The following is a 14,954-nucleotide window of genomic DNA, read 5'->3' as shown; positions in this document are numbered from 1 at the left end:
CATGCCTGTAATCCCATTGACTCAGGAAGCTGTGGCAGGAGGATAGCAAATTCAAAGCCAGCCTCAGTAATTTTTCAAGGCCCTGAGGAACTTAGCAAAATCCTGTCTCAAAATAAAATATTAAAAAAAAGGGCTGGGGATGTGGGTTCAAAAGGTTAGGTGCCCCTGGGTTCAATCCCCAATACCAAATAAATAAATAAATTTTTAAAAATAAAAATAAAATTTTTAAGTAAATAAGATTACCATTCTGACTCTGTTCCTTTAAAGAAATAAATGAAGTTGAGTTCTCCTTTGAAAATTTTGTTGCTAATTATTAGCCATTTATCAGGGGTTCAAAATAACATATGCCTTTTTAAAAAGAACTCCAATAATTAATCTAAATACAGTAAACCAACATATTTCAGAAAAGCAGGGAAACTAGATCGAAGGATAGATTTTAAAACTATGCTTTAATTAAACCATTTAGAAACATGGGTTAGTAAAGAAAAAAATAAGTACATTCAATTGCAAAATTATTTTTAAAAACTCAAAACCAACTAAACTTTGAAGCTCAGAGTAATGATGAAAGGAAACAAAAAGCACAGAATTCCCTAGTGGAACAGGATGCTGTTGGCCTTAAGAACTTTGAGGTTCTATTTACCAGAATTAATAAAAACTGAACATTAATTTTGCTCAATTTCTTTGTAAAGAGATTTTTTAAAAATACTTCAATTTTGCTCTAGCTCATTTAGGCTGACATCTGAAAGTGGCTGAAAATAATACTATGAATAAAGCAAGCAGATTTATTATTATCTCTTTTCATTTCCAATCTCTTTCCATTTACAGGAATCCCAATTGTTCCCTGTTCAGAGGAACTCCATCTCTCTCTTATGCTGTACCACTCAATTATCTTAATTTTTAATGTTATTTTTAAACTCTATTTATGATTAAGGACTTCCTTCAAAATATTGCTCTGATACAGAGAAAATAAACTGCCAAAATGCCTAAGCTCATTCTTCTTGTTTCCAAAATATGCCAATCAATACCCTCCACCTGCCTGCTGAGGATTCTGCCACTTCTTGCTTACCACATTTGCCACATTTGCTTTTATACAAGTATATGCTCAACAGTTATACTTTTAACCAGAGGCTAAAATGATTTCCACAGCTTCATACTGAAAAATTAAGAATCTTACATTATAATATAAGATTCATTCATGAATTATCTCTCTTGCTGAGTTATGCTACTCCAGAGCCTTGGTATTCCTTTTCCCCAGGAAAATGTACTGACATTTCCTTTCATGAGCTTATTTATTCCACTTTGAAGGATTCCCTCTATTTTTCCTTTCTTTAGCTAACCATCATCTTTTATAGTACTCAGTTACCAAAAATTCACATCTTTTCACCTCATTAAATAAGCAACATGGTAACCCAGAAATAAATCATTTCTTTCTAATCTTACCTAGTTTAAATTTATCAAATATGACTCAGTATAGTGAAATAACACTTAAGTTTCAAAGAAATAAAAGCATTCCTGTCTGCCTGTAGCAGCAGTGACTAGGAATCCTGGGATAATTTCTAGGAGGCCAAGGGTTATTTCTTGACTTTACGCTTTCTAAAATAATTCAGAGTAAGTTCAAACTTTCTTTAAGCATGTATGATTAAGAAAACTAACAACATATTTCAAAATTATTAAAATTTATTATATGATGGCTATACTTAAAGATATAATTATGCAACTATATTACACTTAAATAATATTTGTGAAAGTCTTCATGATTTATGAAATCATGTTAAAAAGATATTTTAGCTATATTAACAAGTCATTATTAATCTAATTTTTAATATACCACATATAAACACATCCTTCCAGAATATTAGTTGTAGTTTTCAAGTAAGGAAATTTCTCTAGTTCTCATTAGATACACAACCTGCACTTTTTACAAACTCACTGACAAATAAGGATTACCTTACTTTCATACTAATTCATAGACACAACTATAAAAGAGAATAAATAAATATATATATATTTCTTAGAACTGCTACAATTTCCTGAGTAGACATCAAGAAAAAAAAAATAATGCCTGGCATGGTGGTGCACATCTGTAAACCCAGTGACTTTGGAGGCTGAAGGATGAGCATCCCAAGTTCTAGGCCAGCCTCAGCAACACAGTGAAATCCTGTATCAAAATTAAAAATTAAGAGCTGGGAATGTAGCTCAGTGGTAGAGGACACCTGTGTTCAATCCCCAGTTTGGGGGTGAAGGAACATAAAAAAGAAAAAAAAAAAAAACTCTCTACTAAGAAACAAAGAATACTCTTAGGCTAGAATGAGAGACCACTTCCACAACAACTTCCATATTGTCAAATCAAGTATCTAGTTCTAGAATATCACCATCTTCAGACAGCAGTACCTGGCATAGTTTACACTCCATTCTTCTTACAACACTTCCTTCTTCATGAACTATGACACCACCATCTCTCAGTTATCTTTCCAGCTGCTCTCATATTCTTCCAGTCTCTCCTCCCTTACCTACACGCTGAAAGTCACAAAGCTAATAGCCCTAGTGTCTTCTTAACCTACAACGTCAACCCTTTCCCCAATCTTCTTTTCCAGTATCATAGTTTTAAATACAATATGTTGATAACTCTCAAATCTCTAAGTTTAGCCTTGATATCCCTAGCCTAACCTCAGCATATCTACCTACATATTTAACAGGTATCAAACAGAATGCATGATTTCCCACTGCATCCTGCTTCTTCCCAGTCTTCCCTAAAAAAAAAAAAAAAAGACACTACAATTTTCAACTTGATCATTATTCTCTTTTCTTCATACTCTACCAGCAAGACCTACTTCTGAAAAAGCATGAATTCATCTACTGTTCACCTGTTGGGTTCTGCTACCTAAAGACTTAACGTTTCTTTAAGAATGAAAAAGAAAAGTGGTTACAGATACTGACAGGAGCGCATGTATACACATGGAAAGACTGAACAAAGACAACTGCTTAGAAGCACTCCAGATGCAATCACAGAAGAGAACTATCAGAGATAGGATAAAAGAAGCTATAAGAGGGTAGACAGCCAATTTTGAAGCAATTTCAATCTCAGCAACCTCTATGCATTTGTATGACTGAGTCTTCAGTTTTTGAGGAAAAGAATAATATTGGAGGGCTGGGATTGTGGCTCAGTAGCAGAGCACTTGCCTGGCATGTGTGAGGCACTGGGTTCAATTCTCAGCACTACATAAAAATAAATGAATAAAATAAAACTCCATCAACAACTATAAAAATACTAAAAAAGAAAGAATAATATGGAAGAAAACATAAACTTTTAGCAAACTATACTTTTTTATTATAGTAGCATCTTCAAATAGCAGGTGCAAAAAAATTGGAAATATAAATTTAAAACACAGGAGACAGACATATGAACAGTATTTAAGCTACTACACACCGTACAGAGATCTTTATATTGCAGCTTTTGGAATTTTGTATCAGTGTTTCCTGCACATAATTCCACATAACCAAGGACAACTTGAAACACAGTATTGTGAATGGCTTGGGTAAAGTGCATATGAAGTTGATCCATTGCAGTCTGTGGAAAGAAAATAGGTACAGTATAATTTCATTTTCTTAAAATAAATAAAGTTCAACAGATTACAAAAACACAGGAAAAAAATCTTCATCAATTATAACTATAATACAAAGATTGCTATCATTCCCAGAATTAATTGTAGTATGGATTATTTGCAGATAACCCTTCATATAACCATGACACTGTACCACTCAAGTCTGAATAGTGAACTGTTCTATTGCTCTGCATTTGTAACTAACTGGTACTCATCCTGCTCTGTATAAATGTGCTGTGGTATATCACACCTCTGGATTCTCTCTGCCATCACATATTCATTCTCTTACTTCATTCAGGACACTCCACAATAGCTTCCTTCTCAGAGAAGCTTTTCCTGACTTCCTATACTATACAAAGAAGTACTTTCCATCACTCTATTCGCTTATCCTGAATTTATATTTCTCTTTAGCAACTGTTATCACCTGACAGCATATGCATCTATTTTTTGAATGCTCATATCCCTCACTAGAATATACATAAGGGCCTATATTCAGAGGACTAGAGTAATGCATCTGGCAGGTACCAATACATATTAAATGAAGGTAAAAAATCTTCTGGAGAAACTTAGAAATCATAATTTTATTTTTGAAGGTCTTTATATATGTACCTCAAAATTAACATATCTTTCTTCTTGTATTTTTCCGTCCAAGTACAACCAAGATGTGAAAAGTCAGAAGGTACAACAATTTAAATATTAAAATGTAAAAATTTTAAATGGTTAGGTGAAGTATTAAATTTCCTTCTAGGAGAGAAGATCACTTCAGAGAAGAAAACATTTAACACCTATCATGATTAAATGTAATAAGTGTAAATGTAAAATTCTGTATATACAGAGAATACAATAAATTTTCAAATCACGGCCCTTGTTCCAAGTTCTTCAAGGAAGTCTTTGAACATAAGAGTGTGCAAAGCCATGTATTACAAGAGGAGTTATGGCATTTGGGGAATAACAGAATCTTCTGAAAAATCTGATGAATGCAATAGGCCTGTTTTAAAAGATAAATGTACACAAGTTTACACACCATTTTAAGAGAGTTGTGTCAGCTTATCTAGGGACAAATGAAACCCCACATTAGAAAGCCATGTTTCAGGATCAAGAGCTGATGTCAAAGAAAGTACATGTCATCCCCACTGAATTATCTTAAGATGAACTTTTTTCTTAAAACTTATACAAAATTGTGAAAATGCTAAACCTGACAAACACTTCACAGTTCAAAATAAACTTCTATAATGTTTAATCACACTACTTACACTCCATGTAAGCAATCATGTTATCGATGTTAATTCAGTATAAAAATGTTCTTTGTTAAATAAAATGCTTCAAGGATACTACATTAGTTATTATATTCTGACTTAAACAATCTTGAAAGTAGATTTATGATTAAGAAAAAAAATGGAACATCCTTTTAAAAACTAACCTGTGTTTTTCCAAGAAGTCGATAAGCTTGTTGAACCTTGGTATAATGATTAATGTCAAAATTCTTGCAGATTTTGGAAAGAGCTACATCCAATTGTTCCTATTAATTAAAAGAGGAAGAGGTGGTTAAGTAATTGTTTTCAAAAAGAATATATTAAAACCATTCTTTCACTTTTAACAATATCTCAATATATTTATGGTCATACTGGATTTGGTAGTTTTAATACTAAATTTAAATAAAATTATAAACAAATCAGAGTTACAATTTATAAGCAACTATAACCAAGCTTACTGCAATGTTATTAGCATCAATTTCTATGTCTTAAAACTCTGCCTAAAGTTTCAAGGTAAACAAAATAAGTTTCTTAAGGAATCTTGGTTTTTACTTTTTCTTAATTTTGTTTCCTCAAACATTTGCTAAAATATTACAATTATAAGAACTGAATTTGTGAGACTATCCAATAACAACTACCTTTATGTAATCTCTAAAAAAGTAATTCTCAACAAAATAATGCCTTTGAAAGTATAAACCACAGCGTTTAAGGTTTTATACCTAAAAGCACTACTTTGTTTATGGCTTTCTACTTCAATAATGTCATTTTAAAATATAATTATCTAAATATGTATAGAATAATATTTATATTAAGAGTGAAAAAATACTAACCTCTCAATAGAAAGCCTTCATTAAAAATATACAGGGAACTATCCACGTAAGGGATAAGCAGTTGTTTTTTTTGACTATCAAATTAGAATTATTACAATTAGCAAATAATTGTATTTATGACCAAAGACTACTTTCATAAAAAGGGTCATTTTAAAGTCCAACTTTAACTTTCATAAGCACTCTTTTAAGGAAAGCAATAAAGTAAAATATTAAAAGAAATCAAATAATTCTTATTGGGTTTAATGAATAGAATACTCTGCTTTGCAAAGACTGCTGAGGAAAGAAATGAATGCTGTACTTATGCAGAAGGAAAAACAGTCTTAATGCTCACAATGATACACCCATTTTCTTCTTAGCTTCTGCATTTTGATGAACTATATTTCATTATGAGGTTTAGGAGTTTAGAGGGATCAGGCAATATTTACTCATAAGTCAACTTAACTCACTGAACTAAAAAAGAGCAGAAGTTGATAAAAATGTAACTAAGATGTGGCAAGTATTTTGGCAATCATATAATTTACATGAAAATATACCTATTACAAACAGTTTGGAGATTTTTCTAAAATGATATTATTTTCAATTCCTTTTTTTGAGGCCCAATAGTTCCTAAAATATTATTGAGTTTAGAAGTAGATTAACACTAAGTTGACCATGAGTAGATACTCCAAATGAAAACAACAGATTAAATATGGTTATTTAGAAACACTGGTAATGACAAAAATCAAAACATAATGCTGAACCTAGACTTTTCAAAAATTTCTGCAATGAAAAAGTAATTTATGATAAAACTCCTTCTTACCTCAATTTGTTCTAAAGTATCTTGCAGCTTTGAATTCAGCTCACTATTAAATAAAACAGAGTTAGATATGTCTATCTTAAAAAAGAGACAAACTTAAGTGCTAAATACGTTAGCTGAAGAAATAATCAACAAATACCAGTGGTATGAGTACTTAAGATGTACTGATGATTCTACAGTAAGTGCAATAAAGAAAAAGAAATCACATAAAAGAAAGAAAGAAATGAGTCAATACTAGCATCAATAGAATTGTGTAAGAAGAAAATCCTAAAGAATCTATACACAGAACTAAGAATTTAAGAATTCAAAATTAATTTTTAAAGATAAAAACTATAATTCAAATAAAATGTAAAATGTCAAAAATAAAAAAATTAGTCTCTCTAGAGCAGTAACAAGGAATTAGAAATGAATTTTTAAAAATATATTATTTTAAAAAACCAACTATACAATGCCAAGACAAAATTAGAGTTAGATACATGGAAGTATATACCATGTTAATAGATTAAAATCTTCAATACAATTTTCACCAAAATGATCCAACAGACAATAAATACATAAACAGGCACTTGAGTTCATTAGTTATTCAGGAAAATCAAGTTAAAGCAACAACAACAAAAAAAAATTCTAGTATTTTTTGAGGTCTCATAATCCTAAAAATATTGAATTCACAAGCATATTAACATTAATATCCATGAATATACCAAACAAAAAACAAAATATTAAATGTCATGGTCTAGAAACACTGGTAATAACATGAGAGTCAAAATAATGTTGTACCTATCCTATTTAAAAACCTCTGAAAAGAAAAGGCCATTTAACTTATGATAGGTAGCCCAAAATAATTTTTAAAAATCAAGATTCTATTACCAAATGTTGGCAAGGATTTGGAGCAAAGAAGAGGAAACTGATACAACATTTTGGGAAAACTACATCCACTGAAACTCGACACACACTCTTACTTCAGCAGTTCTAGTCCTGGCTATATGCATACATGATCCTTGCAGCATTATTTGTACTAAGCAAAATCTTAAAACTGACATGTGTAAATTGTTATATCTCATCACTAAAACAAATTGATGAAATCTAACAAAATAAAGTATTTTAATTAAAAAACTGATATAGGTTTTTTACAATTCTTAGCTGATGATGATAAATTTGAATCTCAAAGGCCTTATCTGTCAGAGCAAAGAAGGAAAGCCATAATACACAATTTGGCATTCATAATATCAAAACCTACCATTAATTTACAAGGGAAAGAAGCAAAAAAAAAAAAAAGAAAATTTTTTTGCTGTCATTAAGTTCTGAGAGAAATTTTTTGCAAGAGTTTTGATAAAGGGGACATTTTATCCCCAAAGGCTCAACAGCCTGACCACATCACATTCTTCCATTATATACAATAACAGGCTCCTTGCAGTGGCTTTTTACAGAGCCTTTCAATATATGCTGAGGAGATACTGAGAGAGAAAGAGGGAGGGGGAGGAGGAAGGAGATACATAAAGCAATTTGTTAAAAAGTAAAACCAAAATAATACAAGTACCCAATTTTTGATGGTCTCAAAGATAAATGTCCTAAACCCGGAGAGAAATTTGATTATTTTCTACAAATACTGTTTACCATAAGCATTTTTTGGTTAGAAGTTCAGGAAAATTGCTAATCATATTCTTCAGTAAAAACTAAAGAGTGGACAAACTATAATCTCTGACAATCACCAATATAGGGTTGATGCCTTGTTAGAAAAATGAAGATCTCTAACCAGAATTTATAACTGACATTCAACCAAATCCACAATAAGGTTAAGGGAATACTTGTAAGTACTATTGAGATTTTCCTTAAAAAAATTATTCTAGGACAACTCCTATCCAAAAAAAAAAAAAAAAAACAATGCATACATGCATAAATGAATGAATGAATGAAGAGCTAAAGACTCTAAAATAATATCCCAAAAGGGACAGACATGATAGTGCCTTTTGCTTAGAAAGAATTAAATAAATTCTCCAACAAAACTAAACAGATGAAGGGATGAACGGATAAAGAAAATGCAGTGTATATGCACAATGGAATACTATGCAGCCAGAAAAATGGGTGAAATCCTGTCATTTGTGACAACATGGATTCTGGAGGACATTATATTAAGTGAAATGAGCCAGGTACAAAAAGTCAAACACCACATGATCTCACTAATATGCAGAATCTTATAAATAAGTGGACCTCACAGAAGTTGAGAGTAGAAAAGTGATAAGTGCAGTAGTATAATGGTTACTTATCAATATGTACAATTATTTTGTGTCAAGCAAAAATAAAGTAAAACCTTAGAAATATCAGTATCTTTTATCACTCAAGAGTTTCTCCTTCTTTCTTAGCATCACATTCATTTAATTCAAGCTCAAAATCTCATTGCCATATGTAATTCTTCCCTCTCTTTATATGTAACCAATAATCAAATCCTGATGATTCTCCCATTTCATTTCAGTATTCCCCATATCCACCTATAGTAATACTTTCTCAATTCTGTGTCCTATTCAAGCATTATCACCTTTGCTTGAATTATTACAATACCCTCTTAATAAGTCTCCATATGTAAGGTATACACCCCACACATCCATCTTATTTGACAGACATTGTACAACACTCTTCAAAATGCTGTCATGGGTCTGGACATGGGTCTAACTTCACACTGGATTTGGTCAATATTCTATGTGTTTGGCAGACAGAGTGTTTTTAAATAGCCTGCTTGGGAAAGGCTTTGGGCAAAACAAGTATACTATAGTTCAATGGGTCCTGCCATTCCCTGCTGGTTTACATCTGTTATCATCATTTTTATGTTACCTATATGGTCTCTAAAGACAAAGAAGTTTGCAGCTCTTAAGTAAAGCAGAAATAAAATCACATGAATGTCTTACTTTAAAACAAACTTTGGTGGTTCCCCATTAAACACTAAAGATAAAGCCAATTACTATGAAAAGTCCCTGAACAATCTGAAATGAAAAAAAATAATTTCCATTCACTTTTTAATGCTTATATTTTAGCTTATATGGACTGTGTGCAACTCTGCCAAACCGCATATTTTCAAACTTCCTATTCTTATACCAACATTCACAATAAGTAGAGTATCCTCCTCTCTTTTTTACTGGCAAATGCCCTTCTATCTTTCCAGGCCCAACTCAAATGCCATCTTCTCTGGAAAGTCTACCCCTGCTCACAAAAAGCTTCCATAATTTTCACAGAATGTTGTATTTCAGTAAGGAATATCTATGACTACAACTCCAAGGTGCAAGTCTCCAAGAGACTGTCACTTATTCCCTAGTAACTCCTACAGCAAAACACACTACCCAACTCAGAGCAGGTAATAACATCTACTGAGTCAAATTTGTAATTTGAAGAAAAATAGCAACATTTGACTATTATTCCTTTAGGCCCTATTTTCTGCCTCAACAAATGAAACTGCTGAAATAGAAGAAATTGAGGAAATTGTTTTAGAAGAAGAAAAACCATATTAGACTCTGGGTCTACAGATGCTTCAGCAAAAGAAAAAAGATGACCACAGCTAAAGCTAGATCTACTGCTCTACCAGATGGAGTTTAAAAGCATCCCCAAGGCTGAAGCTAGGGACACAGATGCTGAGAGGCAAGGGCAACTGGAATGACAGTAACTAAGAACCTACAAACATTTTCTTTAAGGGGAATATACTGAGTTTGGAGGGAAAAGAAGTATATTCAAATTCATTCCTAGATGAGACTAATTTTTTCAGCCTCTCTATTTAAAAAATAAATGAGTGTTAGTGCTTATTTATAAAATTATCACAAATCTCTGTTGTTTTCATTGCTGCTCTAATTTATAGTTAAATTACTCTATATCTTATGTATTAACAAAATGCAAACATCATAACATAAAGAATGCACAGGGTTAAAATATAAAATCTATAAATTAAATAATTTGGTTTTATTAAAAAGGCTTTCAAAATATACAACCACAGTTTGATAACAACTGACTACTAATCAAATAGACATATATAAAAATTACATGATCAAGAAATGGACATTAACTGTATAGCTTTTAAAGTCCTTAGCTATCATTTATAAATGTGAATTCAAGCCATTTCAATTAATCAAAGTAAGCTAAAAGGATCTACTCATAAACATTTTGATAAATAAAAGCTACATTATGGTAAAAAAAAAAAAAAAAAAAAACTAGTCCTAAAACAGAAGGCTAAAAGCTTTTAAAAGCTATCTTCAAGCTAAATTGAATGAATTGAAACAATTCTACAGAGCACTGAACAATTCTACAGAAGCATTTTTGCCATCACTACAGAAAATATTAAAGATAACATCTATAAATAACTAATAATAGTGTTTTTAAACAGCTGCTCTAGGATATGCACTCTAGCAAAAATTAGTCCGAGAAAGGCTGAAAATAAATTGTCTTTTTGTATGGTTGAATTTGTACAAAATTTTAAGATGGTGAAGGGATAATTAGCATCATATTGATCTTTCCAAGTTCTGTTAGTAACAAGCCATGTGATTTAAGTCCCTTAACTTCTCTGGGCATCAGTTTCCTGTATAAAGGTGGGCTAGGTCGAAAGGGTTGCTTCCAACTCTAAGGTTTCCTGATTCATTTATATGTTGTACACCCTCTTATAATCAGGATATAAAGTATCTTCAAAAGCAAGAGGTGAAGTAGTCAGATGATGAGAACCAAATCTAATTAGGGATTAATATATTTTATGGATTAATAACCTGAAAGGACACTGTAATAGGTGTTCACTGTAGACAGGTAGAATGTGGCTGGAAGAAGTGGGTTTCTTGGAGTGTACCCTTAGGGATTATATCTTAAACCCCTGGCTCCTCCCTATCACTACTTCCCAACTACAATGAAGTGAGCAACTTTCTTACACACTGCCCTTCATCCATGATGATCTGCCTCACCTCAGGCCCAGGGCAATGAAATCCCCCAATCATGGACTGAAAGAACCCCTGAAATCATGAGCCAAAATAAACATTACCTCCTCTAAGCTGTTCTTGTCAGTTATTTTAGTCATAGAGAAACAAAGATGACTAACAGACACCTGCTCCACGTTATCATCTTTTAGTGGTTCAGGGAAGTTCTAAAACTCTTAGCATGAACATTAAGTGGACTTACAATGCTAAATGCTATAATTTTAAGCAAACTAAAAATTATAGTTTGCTTAAATTAAACTCTCTTGTAGTAGTTTTAATCTATTCACAAGAAGCAGAGAAAATATCAATGACCTCAAAGAAAACCTGATTTCCAAATTCTGTGAAGCTAAACTAACAACCCTAAGGTACCAGGAAGTGTCTATATGACCTTTAAATCAGATATGTTTTCATTTTAACAAAACTATTAAGATCACTTTGGATCTAGCCAGATCTGTGTCCTTAATGTGCTCAGAAATTCCTGGAAGACGGAGAAGAGAAAAAAAGTACAGAAAATACACGAAAATCCTACCTCTTATTAACATTTTGTTTTGGGGAATAAACAGAGGATATCAATAGACAACTACAGTGATAAGTCAAGAAAATGATATTTTAGTGCAGTATTTATAATGAAACCTACAAAGAAAAAAAATTTATAAGCAGTTGAAGTGATTTATTCCAGAGAGTAATAAAAGAAAAAATGGTTATAGCAAGAAAAAAAAACTTTACTTTTTTTCTTTAAGACCATTTTCATTAAATATTATGATTTTTGTCAAGTGCAGATATTATTTTACATTATTTTTTAAACAGCATCACAGAGAAGAAGGAATAAAAAACAATTTAAAAGAAGAAGAGAGCAGGGAGTATCCGAGTAGTGTGATATCAATAACTTGATCCAAGCAGATCAAGCAATGAGGATTCAGGGTCAAGGCAATAGTCCTAGCTAACTGGCCTGCTGACCCAGCAGTAACATTCAATATTCAAACATTACTTGAAGTTAGCTTCCTGGTGATCCCTGGCCTGAGCCTAGAGAAAAAGAAATCAGGCACATCTTGTAATAAAGAAGAAAAGTCCCTAGTACTGACACATTTGTAATTAAAAGTTGTGTCCATCTGCAGTACAACTTAAAGAAGTTCTACAATCAACAATTTTCATGAAACTGTCAAGATACTTGAAAGATTATGAGAAATTAAATACATTCATGTTAAAAGTAAAGTACTCAACAAACTAATTCCAAAAGTACATAAACTTTCCAGCATATGCTACAGCATGTTCTTGGAATCCCTCAAGTAATTTTTCTCAAATGAAATAAAAAATTCTAAAGTAGTTTTGACTTTTCAGAATAACTTTTCTTGAAACTAATTTAAATAAATTTTAAGTGAAAAAGAAAGTAAACGTTTTATTCAGAGACACTTTAACATAAACACATTCTGATTCTTATTCCCAGCAAATCCCAACTATATGACTCTGTCAATCAACTCAAGAATTTTCACATAATGCAAGATATTCCCTGTCAGTCATAAACGTGAACAAAATTGGTGTTACAGTTGCTTTTATTAAAGATGCTGGAACACAGCACATCTCAAGGAAGATATAAGGTACAGACAAGGTACCAGTTTTCCTTTATTTTGCAACCAACCGGGTGCAGCATGATATTACTTGGCATTGCATGTCACACAATTTGAGACTTTAGTAGATATTACTTGGTGCTTCTTTATGCAGAAGCAAATATGTGAATTCTATTTTTCATGCTAACTTTAAGAAGTCCAAATAATTTCTTTCAAAGATATTTTTATAGCTAACTTTTCCATGAAAGATATTTACTTTAGCAAGCTAAAATCAAATTTTTAACTAATGGAAAAAACAGTTTCAATATGTAACCTGCTCCCTCAATTTCCTGTTACCAAATTTGCATTCATTTTTTCCCATTATAATAGATGGTGACCTTTACAAAGTCAATCCCTGCTATAATCCCCTGCAAAGTCATAATATATTATTATGTTCTCTATTTTGTTTCCAACCTCTCACTCTTTCCCAAAAGTTTTCAAATATTCAAGTTTCTCTGCTTAATTCCATCTCTCTCCTTTTCACAAAATTTCTTCATCTTATACTTCACCCATTCCCACAAAATCTGTCCTTCTAAAGTTCAACTATGACTTCTTTGTTGCCATAATCCAACAGATAGATATTTTCAGTCCTCATTTTGCTTAATATCTCTATAACAAAGATTTTATTCATGGGACCCAGAATTTCCCATTCCCAACTCCTTACATCTTTCCCCAACTCCTCCTGTTCCTCCTTCAGATCTTCCTTAGTCTTGACCCTGAAAGATGAGTTAGATACCAATGCTTCCACTACTGCATGCTCAAGATCCTCCTCTCTCAGGCCCAATTCTATTTGTGTCTGCTTCAATGCAAGTCCTTCTTCTATAGATAATGTCCTCTATAAAGCCAGAGATTTTTATTGATTATTTTGTGTATGGTTCACCACTAAACTACCAATTTCAAAACAAGAAACCTGGTGTCAATATGCTCAGTAAATAAATAATTGCCTTTGTTCATTTCTAATCACTAAACAAGCTATTATCACTGTTACTAGATAATCACCACAAAACAAATTAAATGGATATTCTGGGTTGTTTTTTTTTTTTCCCTAGAAAGCCTTGCTAGAAATTTCCAAATACATTCAACATACTAGAACTAATTATCAATTCAATCTAATAAGTATAAATGATGTCACCAAAATTTTAGTAATAACAGTTAATCACTCTCAAATAAAACCAAAGTATCACTGGTGCTATACAACTATGTAAATCCTAAATAAAAAAGTGCATTACTTCAAGCTGCATAATCCTAAAGAAAAAATATAATAAATATTTAAATAGAATCTCTAGTGAAAAATAACTAGCTCTTAGCCTCTATTCAGCCAAGACCTATGAGAGTATATTAAAAAGAAAAAAAAATTCTAACCTTTATCAATGTTTTTCTACCATAATCCTTCCATTGTTCATACACTAACAATCAACATCTGTAACATCAGTGAGTTATGTTGACTGACTGCCAGAATTTCCAGAAATGAGAAAAAAAAGAGCTGCATTCTGAGACAGGTATCAATTTAACTTGAAACTGAATTTGCTTGACAAGCACACTATTTTACCTAGACTGTGTGTTTATTGGGATGGCTTGGGAGAAATGATAGAAATTAAAGATAGGATTAGAGCTTTCCCAATGTACTATCTCAAGGAATAATGCAAACCCTTTATTTTAAGCAAACCAAAAATCTATTAATAAAGTCAGAACTAACAGCAAAAGATGTGGCAGCCACTTTTGCTATTTTAAATAAGACATGTAACACATTAAATACATAATCAAGTATTACAAAATGATTGTTACATGAACTGAAATCATATTTAAATTTTCTGAAAGACTTATGATGATGAGCCAAACACTTGAACCATCTGGATCTTAAAAACTAGCTGCAATAATACTCTCAACATTTGTATGATGGACACAGTTAAGGAGGAATAATTCCTAGGAGATTCA

At 31.8% G+C, this 14,954-nt stretch overlaps 1 protein-coding gene across 2 annotated transcripts in view; it reads right to left on the bottom strand.

Annotated features, from left to right (window-relative positions):
- The window catches only part of Vps50 (VPS50 subunit of EARP/GARPII complex), a 116,729-nt gene that overhangs the window by 78,605 nt on the left and 23,170 nt on the right, over positions 1–14,954 (bottom strand). For both annotated transcript variants that reach the window (XM_076861192.2, XM_076861202.2), the window contains exons 10-12: positions 6,485–6,527; positions 5,023–5,121; positions 3,428–3,568 (exon numbers count right to left, since the gene is read on the bottom strand). In XM_076861192.2, the coding sequence (XP_076717307.1) occupies positions 3,428–3,568; positions 5,023–5,121; positions 6,485–6,527 (283 nt within the window). The remainder of the gene's footprint in view (positions 1–3,427; positions 3,569–5,022; positions 5,122–6,484; positions 6,528–14,954) is intronic.

Source organism: Callospermophilus lateralis, chromosome 1, assembly GCF_048772815.1.
Source record: "Callospermophilus lateralis isolate mCalLat2 chromosome 1, mCalLat2.hap1, whole genome shotgun sequence".
Classification (NCBI taxonomy): Eukaryota; Metazoa; Chordata; class Mammalia; order Rodentia; family Sciuridae; genus Callospermophilus; species Callospermophilus lateralis.
This window is presented reverse-complemented; position numbering and strand designations above follow the sequence as displayed.